The sequence below is a fragment of the Archocentrus centrarchus genome, chromosome 4 (assembly GCF_007364275.1).
Source record: "Archocentrus centrarchus isolate MPI-CPG fArcCen1 chromosome 4, fArcCen1, whole genome shotgun sequence".
NCBI classification, from domain to species: Eukaryota; Metazoa; Chordata; class Actinopteri; order Cichliformes; family Cichlidae; genus Archocentrus; species Archocentrus centrarchus.
In genome coordinates, this window is record NC_044349.1 from 38,111,729 (window position 1) to 38,122,104 (window position 10,376).

Consider the following 10,376-nt stretch of genomic DNA (forward strand, 5'->3'; position numbering starts at 1 on the left):
GTGAAGCTGCACCGCTCTGAGCTGTGAAGGCTAACATGCTCACAGTGACAGAGCAGACAGGCTTACCCGCATTTATAATCTGACTGCTAACTATCACGGAATAAACATGGATCTGTACGACATAAACTAAAGGCACCGTTTTCCTAGTTTTAGGCATCAAAGCTGTCGTTCTTGGTTAGGTTTGGCTTAAAATCACCATTTCAGGAACATCTTGATACATGCTCAATGATCCAGGTGATTCAGTTCATCCGACGCAGCGTTTTCAGTGGGACAGATGTTTCACTTCACCCTCTGCAGCACATGATCTTCCTTATGAAGTGTGATGGTTACATCTTTTCAGTTTGTTTATCTAATTGGGTGAAAATTTCATAAAACGGGTGGATGTAAAACAGGATCTCTGAAGCTTTTCCTTATTTCCTATCATATATATGCTGGTCCAATGGTGGCTGCTCGTATGTAGCTGTTAACCAGAAACTCGGGCTTCACACAGCTCAGTGTCATAGAGTGGGGATATCCCTAATATGGGCATCTCAGGCGCTGAAGCTCCACCCAGCTGCTGTTCAGAGTTGAGGGGCAGCCAATGGGCTAAAGCAGCTTGTTTCATGCAGCTCTGAGGTGGCTCCTGTAAGATGACTGAGGATCATTTTAAACTGTCACTCATGCAAAGTTCCACATAAATCACTGCACATTAGTGCTAAATAGACCACACTTTGTATTAATACTTATCAGAAAGAAAGGAAGCAAAACACATAAAAAAGGCAAAAACATGATGCCTTATATCCATATGTGAAGACTCTGCTAATCATACTCAGAAACACTTTGAATGTCTAAATGAAAATCCTTAACGATTGGCTGAGCACAGGCCTGGCTGCTGGGAGCCTCCTGTAATGGAGCTTTGAAACAGCAGGGCCTGAGTGTGTGTTGGGGGGGGGGGGGGGGGGGGTGAGCGGTGAGCATGGATAATGACCCTGTTTGTGTTTGTGGACTGACACACTATCTGTGTCCTGCAGGACTGTGGCTCCCTACTCTCAGAGGGGGATAACCAGGGCTGCTACCCACTGGATGGACACGTCCTCTGCAAAAACTGTAACACCAGCCGCATCCAGGCCCTCACCGCCAAGGCCACCACTGACCTCTGAACAGCTCCACTGTGATAACCTGCCAATCGCTCGCTCTCTTTTCTTTCCTCGAAAGCCTGCATTCTTCATTTACATATATACGCCTCTATATAAATGTTCACCCTCAGTAACAAAGCATAGCATCACGCTTGCTCACATATAACTATTTACTCGGTACAATCACTGCATAACGACAGGAAGACGGGAGGCAGCTGCTCTTCCTCTGTCACTGAACGAGGGTTTAGTTACTATGTTTCATTATTGTGAAAAATCCTACGCTAGCTGGTTCATCATTTAACTCTAAGCCATAGAGCATTTAAGTATTTCCCACAATCCTGCACTGCTGCTTTAAATCCAGATCCATCTCCAATATGCATCATCACCCAGTGTTATTATTTCCTGTCATATTTATCGTCACTGCACATCTTTTAGCCAGGGTGCACGTGCATGCTTGGACCCAAAGTTTCCTCTCTGACGGGGTTCTTCTGATGGAGGACATGTTTAATCTGTTTGCTGTGCAGGTGGAGCTGTGGATGGATGTCAGTGTGTGCGTGACTGTAGCTGCAGCAGCATTTAGGAAAAACCTTTTTGGTGCAAATCCGAGTCGAGTACACAAGATGGGATAAAATTACCCAACAAACAGTTCTGCATAACTGACCCCAAAAAACCAAAGTGTATTTCCACGTTCTTTGGAGCAAACTGCTCTGCACCACAGCAACTACACACCACAACAACTACACCCCACTGTCAGGAACCAGAGCCTCCTGTTTCAGCTGGATGTTCTCTCATGTACACAGATGATTATTTACTTTTGGCATGAGCAGCACAATCATATAAATACAACCTTGTGTTGAGTTTTTGTTTTTTTCAGCATATAAATCTGATAAATCTGTAAGCTCGCCCCTTTTAACTGGTCAGAGACCAAAGCAGTGATTGTACTATAAGCAGTTACTCAGAAATAAAGGATATCCACGGCTATGCAATTTTTAATGTTAATTGCATCGACACTTTATGATAAATTTTATGATTTAAGGAAATATTTTACGTGTACAGATGCAAGCATAAGTGTCCTTACTGTAACCCTTTAATCAAACCTACTGTGTGCTTTATGTCAGTATCGATCGTTTGATTAACTCTCATCGTTCAGATTTACTGTTTGTTTCAAAGTTGATGGGCAAAGAAGGGACCATGAGAGTTTCCCAGAAATGAAAGATTATATTATTTGTTCAATCCAAGAGTGACGGACGAGCAGATTTAGAGCCTGATCTGACGCTTCATTCAGTGCTACAGCAGCACCGACTCAGAGGGTTAAAGGTACTTTGTGGAGTTTGACTTTACTGCTCATCACAAAGAAACGGACCACAGAGAGGTGCCCATTCCTGCAAAATGATACCAGACAAATATAAAGACTAAAGAAAATAAAAAACAACTACAAAAAACCCTACAGACTCAAAATGACTGCAAAAATTTAAAAAAATACTAAACATGGGGACAGAAGTGACTATAGTGAGATACAGAATGGTGACAAACTGACCTAAAAGGTAAAAAAAGACACAAAATGAGAAGAGATGCAAAAAACCGACCAAAAACCTACAGAGACAAAAACACAGAGTGATGCAGAACAAATCCAGCGAGGCACAAAACAGATACGAGGAGATGCACGAGACCACAAACATGTTAGATGACAACAAACTCAGAGCATCTGCAAAAGACGAAATAACGAGACGGAGACGGTTTGTAGTGTGTGGGGGCGTCCGGGAGGACCCACCAAACCCACGGTGGACGTGACAGCTGGGGTCACGTTTGTCACCCACAGAGTCGGTGCAGCTCTGCACTCGCAGCACAGGGATTTATGGGAACATCCAGCTCTGCTAACTCATGATCAGAAATAATAGCAAAAACACTGAAACTTCATTGGTTTATAGGAAAGCTCCACATGGTACTTTTAACCTCCGAGGACGGTGTGCTGTACAAACACTAAGGAGTGATGGGTTGGCACATGATGGGAGGCAGAACATTCCCGAGGCTGCGTTTATTCCAGCGTGTGCCCTCTGTGCTGTTTTCCTCACACTGTAAGTGATGCTGCTCATCATCATCATCATCATCATCAGATGGAATCAGTGCGTCCTGTCACAGCAGAGTTCACTGTTTTCATCAGGGTCTCACTTTGTAAGGACCGCTGTGCTAATGAGGTCAATGAAGACTCCAGCAGAGCTTCGCTGTGAAAAATGGAGCCGACTTACTATTTGAAATGTCTTTAAAGTTGAGAAGGTGAAAGCTGGTTAGGCAGTTCATATTTGGTACTTGCTCACATGCCTGCAGCAGGAACGGGGCGAGGGCTGCTTCTCAAAAAAAGGCTAGGCAACATAAACTTCATGTCCTCAGGAAATTTTCCATCAATATTTGGAGCGCGTTGCTGTAGACAGCCGGTTCATCGGTCATATACATAACCCCCAAAATCCAGGATTTCTACAGTTCACAAAGTAGCGAGAGCGCTTCTCCAACTGCAAATTTGTGTCCTAAAGATCTTTTTAAAATTCTCCAGTGTCACAGATGCAGATGGTGTTTAGAAGCACTGTCTGCAGTCATCTCCAGCTCACAGCCGAATTCATTAGGAGGTGATTAAAAGACCGAAGCTGTGACAGTCGGATCTGTTCCTCTCTCTAGTAACTGAAGGTTCATGCTCCTCGTTCCACCCCTGCTCCTTTAGAAAGAGCAGTGCTCTGATGGGATTTGTGCTGCGTTAGCATGTCACTTCATCCCGTTTGGATAATTCCTATTAAAGATGCACTGAGAACTTTCCGTGTGGTGACCTGCAGCTGGTCCGTGGCAGATGTTACTGCTGCGCCGCGTTTAGTGCAACTCTGTTAGCTACTCCAACAACTTCTACTCCATTCATATACTTAATAACAGAGAATACACACACAGACGCACATCTGTGGAGAGAATGTATGTTTTAATGTTGAAGACATGGCGTGTGCCTGGATAGAGACAGAGAGGGCGCGTCCAGCAGTTCAGCTCTTCACTCTCTCGGATCTTTGGTCCCGGAGATCCTTCCTGCTGCAGACTCCGGACGGCCCTCCGTGTAACACTCGTCTAACGAGGCTCAGCTTCGGTTTCAGCCGCTGTGTCACTTTTGAACCTTCTCGGGTTCGACATGTCTCCATCGAGTGAACGGCTGTCCCAGGATCGCTCTTGCTCTCTCAAACAGTGGAATTCTTGTTTTCTGGGAAGTTTCCAGAGTTATTCCAGCTGTTCCACAGACCATTTCAGTACTCGTGAAACTCCCTGTTTTAGTTGCCCATTTTAGACTGAGCCCACCTGCAGTGTCGGTGCTGTTGCTCTACATTTTTCCATCAGAACTTTCCTACTGATCATTTCAACATGGACTTCTGTGACGTGGCCTGTCTCACAGCCTGTGGATATCCATGTCTAAACAAGCTGTTGGATAAAATAAATTCACCTTTGCTGATGAACTGGTGAGGTGTGGCGTTCCCCTCACCTCACTGCTGGATGGCTGTTTGCACACACACAGTGTGGATCCTGCAGATTGGGACAGGTCACATGTTTTTAGGCTCATGTTAGGATGTAGGAATAGCTCGCCCTGTTTCCCACCACAGAAAGTGGTGGGAAACATTAACGGCTGAAAGCACTCTCAGAGCAGGAAGACATTTGTAAAGGTCTCACTGATTTCTAATTGGCACGTTTTCTGCTCAGCGTACCCTGGTCTCGTCCGGTCCACAGTGAAGCTCTGCTGCAGGCGGCTGAAGCACTGAAGCTGGCTCTGACTCCTGTTTGGTTATTTTAATGAACAGTCACATTCCACATGTTTCATGGGAGTGTATCCTGCCATATATAGGTATAAATAGGCCAGTTTGATGATTGGCTTTGGTCGTTATGTGTTTGTGTTGTGTGTAAAGTGCCTTTGTGTGAGCAGCATTGAGTCACCTTACTGTGTACTTCACGTTTCCTCTTCACCTGTTTTTACCAAAGTAAATAAAGACGATGCCCTCTGCAGACGTCTCCATCAGGTGCTTAAAGCTGCAGCCGCTCAGCTTTAAGCGGCCTCGTGGAGCCGAGCTGCTGTTTTTCAAGTAAAGCATCTGTTCTTGATCTTCTGAAGGGGCTTGATGTAGACTTTTTTTGCTTTCTTCAATAAAAGCTTTGCAACAGCATCACGTCTCTGGTTCTTGCTTCCTTTTGCAGTATTTGGTTTAATTATATGAAAAGTCTTAAAGCTTCCTTTCTGATGCAGGCCCGTCCACCCCCTCCCCCGCTGCCGGCTAACGCTCGCCCTCTGGGCTCCCGGTCCGGTGGATTGCCCAGGTAATGAGCTCCTTCCTGTCTGCCTGCGCTACCTGCCGGTGACGTCCTGCGCACCGTACCTGCAGATCAAAGGGATTTATTCCCAACCAGTAAAACCCACGGCGACTTCACTGTGTGTCCTCAGCAGTCATTTAAAAACGCTTCAGCAGCAGCAGTGCTTACACACCCCCATCCATTCATGTCTCCCTAACCGCTCTTTAGCTGGAGTCACCGGCCTAATACAAATCCTCCACTTGCAGCAGTCTTTTTGAGGCCGCTGCTTAATTACACAGATCCAGCATCACAGACTTTTTTTTTTTTTAGGGCCACAATCAGCAAATGCACTCGACGATGAAGTATGCTTACTGCTGGGATCAGCTTGATGGAGTTGTTGGAATCATTTAAAGAGCTTTTTTCTTTCCAGGACCTGCGTGATTTAATCCTTCCCATTTGTCATCGCTGCTCGTGTGCTGCAGATCAGCAGTAAGGCACTGAGCAGTTCATTTCCTTCCTCCAGATTGCAAAATTGAAATCAGGAAAGGAACAGGCGAAGCGATCTGTCTGCAGCTCTAGAAGACCCACATTTTTTGGATCTTCTTCTGGTCACTGATGTGCATGAACGTGAAGTCAAACAGAAGCTCTCCTGACGCTGACAGTAGCTGCTGTGGTTTTATCATCGCCTGTTTGCTCTGCAGCTCCTGTAAACTGAAGAATTTGGCATGCCAGCAGTGTGGAGATTTCCTCGTAATTTTTTTCTTTAATATGCTGCAGGCGCTGCTGTTTGTGTGTGCGTGGGTGTGTGTGTGTGTGTGTGTGTGTGAGTGAGGGGGAGCGAAGGCCCCCCCAGCAGTTTAAGCGAGGACTTGCTTTACTGCACATAAATCTGGTGTTTACAAACAAATTGATGAGTGATGGGCCCTCCGGCCAACATGATGTACCCTCCAATTTCTTCTTCTGCATAAAAAATTCCAGCGTCAAGTCTCCGGGGGGCAGCTCCAGCATTTTTGAATGTCTTCTTCTAATACGCAGAATTGTGGCCTGATTTATTTACCGGGAAGCAGAGACGAGCATGAGGGAGCGAAATGGGCCGCTATCATGCATAATCTTGCACACTCTGGATTTAAATGAAGCTGTCATATGGTCAGATTTACATAACATTACAATGTGGGCCGACATCACAGTGCTCTGAGCTTAATGTTATTAGCTTTAAAGTGAATTCCCGCTGTGCATTTGCATCAGGAGCATTGATTTTGTGTGTCCTTGACTTGGCTAAAGGCAGTGATGTAATCACTGAGCCAGTGTTGCTCTTGGTAAAACTTAGATCGCTCTGAGACACAAATCCAAGCCGTCCCGGTGTGCACGCTGAAGGAAACCATTATTAGTGCCTTTTCTTGATCTATAACTGGCTGCGAGCATCCAAGGAGCGGCCAAGGTGCTCGCTGAGTTCAAGGGTGCCGGCCATCCTTGTGAAGAGAAACTGCAATTTGAGGAATTAATGCAGTTGTTTAAAAAGACTCTGTGAAAGCTGTGGAAAATATCAAAGCTTTCTCACAAGGCAAACTTTTCCCTCGTTGATGTGCCTTTTTTGCACAGCTAAAGTCTGACTGTTGCATGACTCATTCATGAGTGAACAATAAGCATCTTAAGTGCCATTATCCATGCAGCAGAGTTTCTAAAACAACTGCAATCATGTAAAATGGAAACTTCTCCTCTGGCGGTAACTCTGTTGTACAAGCATCACTCAGACTCGTTTATATCCCCTCTGTTTGTTTCCTCTAATGCTCAGATACTGAGCGCCACTGCGCCCCACACTCACAGTCTTTTTGTTAATCCATTAACATTTAATACTGCTCACCAAATGGAATTTTCAGCCAGCAAAGGTTCAATAAACTACTTCTACACTGTTAAACAAGAATACAAGTGTTTCTGTTATGAACTCGTCATCTTCAGTTATTAGCAAAAATACCGCTGATGAGGAATTTACAGCACATGCTGTAAGTAAAAAAGGCGGCGCGGTGGTTAGCACTGTTGCCTCACAGCTAGAAGGTCTGGGTTCAAATCCACCATCGGGCTCCTTGGTTCTCTGGTTTCCTCCCACAGTCCAAAGACATGCAGTCAGTGGGGTTAGCTTAATTGGTGAGTCTAAATTGCCCATAGGTGTGACTGGTTGTCTGTGTCTGTGTTGGCCCTGTGACATGCTGGTGACCTGTACAGGTGTACCCTGCCTCTCGCCCTATCACAGCTGGGATAGGCTCCGGGGCGTACTCTGCTCTATGCTCATTTTTGACTCTAATGCCAGACGTCTAAAATTACCAGTTGCCTTGTTGCATTCACCAAGACTGAAACCATGAACTCATCAGGTCAGCTGAGGACATGTTTGAGTCATTTTCCTGCAGACTTCTATGAATCTAGATTTTTAGAGAGTCGCCCCCTGGTGGCTATTGGGAAACATGGTTTCTTAGGGCACTTCAGCCTCACTGTTAAGACACCAACACAAGGTCCACCTTATGTGTGTTCTTATATTAAACATATGAAACTTCCTGCTGTGTTTTGACCTGTTTCAGGTTCAAAGAGTCTTTTTTTCTGGGCTCAAAAACACATATTATATTATATTATATTATATTATATTATATTATATTATATTATATTATATTATATTATATTATATTAAAATGACCCTGTGAGCTTTGCAAAAGTCTTCCTTAACTTCAGCCTGGGTGTCTGCTGTGTGCACACTGGGGCACAAACACAAGGTAACAGTGACGGCCTCTGTTAAAGAAGGAAACATCCGAGTCCACCTGTGCAGGTTCTGATCCACAGGTTACAGCAGCCTCACATTCGGCCCTTTGGAGGCTTTTGTGGACATTTTTAATTACAGCAAATGAAGCGAATAATCGAAACACAGAGGTCATCTTATTAAAGATGTACTTACATGATGTATTACCCCAGGGCTTTTACTGGAACCCAAACATCATCATCATCATCGAGTTTTCCTCTCGTCTCACTCATTTCTGATTTTATAGACTGAAAATTAAGTCGACCTTTTGACATCACAGTAAACAAAAGCAGAGGTTTCACTTGAAATGTAGTGACCTGACTGACTGTAAACCTGAACATGATGTCAGGGCCGTGATCCTGCTCCTTCTGTTTAATTATGATTTCTAGTATGAAAGGGCAATGATGCAGCTGTTGCTTGTTGGCCTGTGCCGCCCCCCCCCCCCCCTCACTCTGTCAGGCTCACGCTGAACCCACCGAGTCGAATCCATTTATATGCAGCACAGAGGGAAGCGTTCAGATCCGGATAAATCCTCAGACTTTACTGACTTAATGTAGGTGCGTTTCTCTGCAGCTCCACTGAAAGGTAAAGCAGTTCTCATGATTTAAGGCGCTCTTTGAGCTGTCACCTCTTGACCTAAGGGTAAGCGGCAGAGAGGCGTCCGTGGATTTAATGCAAAACCTCGTGTCTCAGTGTGAACTTTCATTCTCACACTAAAGCAGGCCGACTGATTAAGCCAGCTGAGGAAATCTGAATGCTGGAACAGTGGGTGCAAAATGAAAACCACTTTCTTGTTTCCTTGACAGTCGGTGGGATCGTTGAGTGCTACCAATTATTCTTTAAACTCCACAGATAAGGCTTTATGGAGCCGAGTGTTTCCATGTGAACCAGACATGCTCTTTATGCTTACAAACAGGAGTGCGTTATATCGATTTCATGCAGGGAGAAGATTCTGGTACTGTATAGGCTGATGGTTCCTAGCTATTTTTAGCTGATGTACCCCCTACATAGATGATGCCACCTTTATCCAAACCTCCAGTCATGTTCCTGATGTGTTCGTCTCAGTCAGAGGCACTGATGTCACAGAGGGGGCTGCTGATTACAGCTGAACCGGCCGGGAAAGGCTCAGAAACACAGTAACCAGCCCGGCGAGCACTCTTAACCAAAGTGACAACAAAATCTCTTTGGTTCATCTGAACATGTGAGCATGTTTGTGTACACTCTTTAAACCATCAAAAAAGCCATTTTACTGATTTTCCATGATCTAAAAAACAAAAACCATCCAGTCCTACGTTTTCTTTTTTTTTTGCTCCTTCTTTAAATCAAGGACTGTGCTCAGAGCTGAGCCCCTTCATGAGCACATACATGAACATTAGATCACAGAGTCCACCTGGAGGAGGCCTCAGCAGCAGCAGGTGATGCCACAGCGTGATGGTCGGTTATTAGAGCCACACTCTGACTTTAATGTGGACCTCTTAATGTTTCCCTGTTTGCTGTGATAAGCTGTATGTGCTGTTCCAGGAAAAGCTGAGACTGCTCTGAACACCTCACAGTGCTGAGGCTGAGAGGACAGAAGCCCCGCCCATCTGCCGTTCAGACCATCTGTTTGTGATAAGAAACCAATCAGAACCAAATTGGCTGAAAGGGGGAGGAGCTAAAACAGCTTGTTTCAGCAGAGGACGAACTGAGAAGATAAAAAGATTATTTAGAAGTGTGACTCATGCAAAGCTACTCTGAGTCCAAGCTTTTATCCACAGCTTTTATTTCATCACTTCAACTACTCATCTGTGAACCCCCCCCCCCCCAAAAAAAAACAAACAAAAAAATCAATGTGATCCAAAACAATGAGTTTCATTGTGTTACATGTTTTTCATGCACTGACCTGCATTACATTTAACAGTGTTCCTAATATTCTGCCCTCCTTAGGCATATTAATGTGAAAGACAAAATATTAGGCGAACTTCTAGGAAATGATTTAAACAGTTTGATTGTTGCATTACTTCTAGCTAACAGCTATTTGCTGCTATTAGCTGGTTATTTCCTGCTGAAGCTTGGCGCTCCATCATCCTCCACCTCTGTGCTGCTCACTGACTGGTCTCAGAGACACAGGCACATCTCACAGGGCTAAAACTGCATTATACTGTGCAACAAATACTATGCTAATCAGTTTTTGGTTT

The 10,376-nt window shown here is 44.7% G+C and overlaps 1 protein-coding gene across 4 annotated transcripts in view; it reads left to right on the top strand.

Moving 5' to 3' along the window:
* lpp (LIM domain containing preferred translocation partner in lipoma) overlaps nucleotides 1-3,028 on the top strand; it is a 178,832-nt gene extending 175,804 nt beyond the window's left edge. For all 4 annotated transcript variants that reach the window (XM_030726934.1, XM_030726933.1, XM_030726936.1 and 1 more), the window contains one exon: nucleotides 1,011-3,028. In XM_030726934.1, coding sequence (XP_030582794.1) covers nucleotides 1,011-1,139 — 129 coding nt within the window. In that variant the 3' untranslated portion in view covers nucleotides 1,140-3,028. The remainder of the gene's footprint in view (nucleotides 1-1,010) is intronic.
* The last annotated feature ends 7,348 nt before the right edge of the window (nucleotides 3,029-10,376 follow it).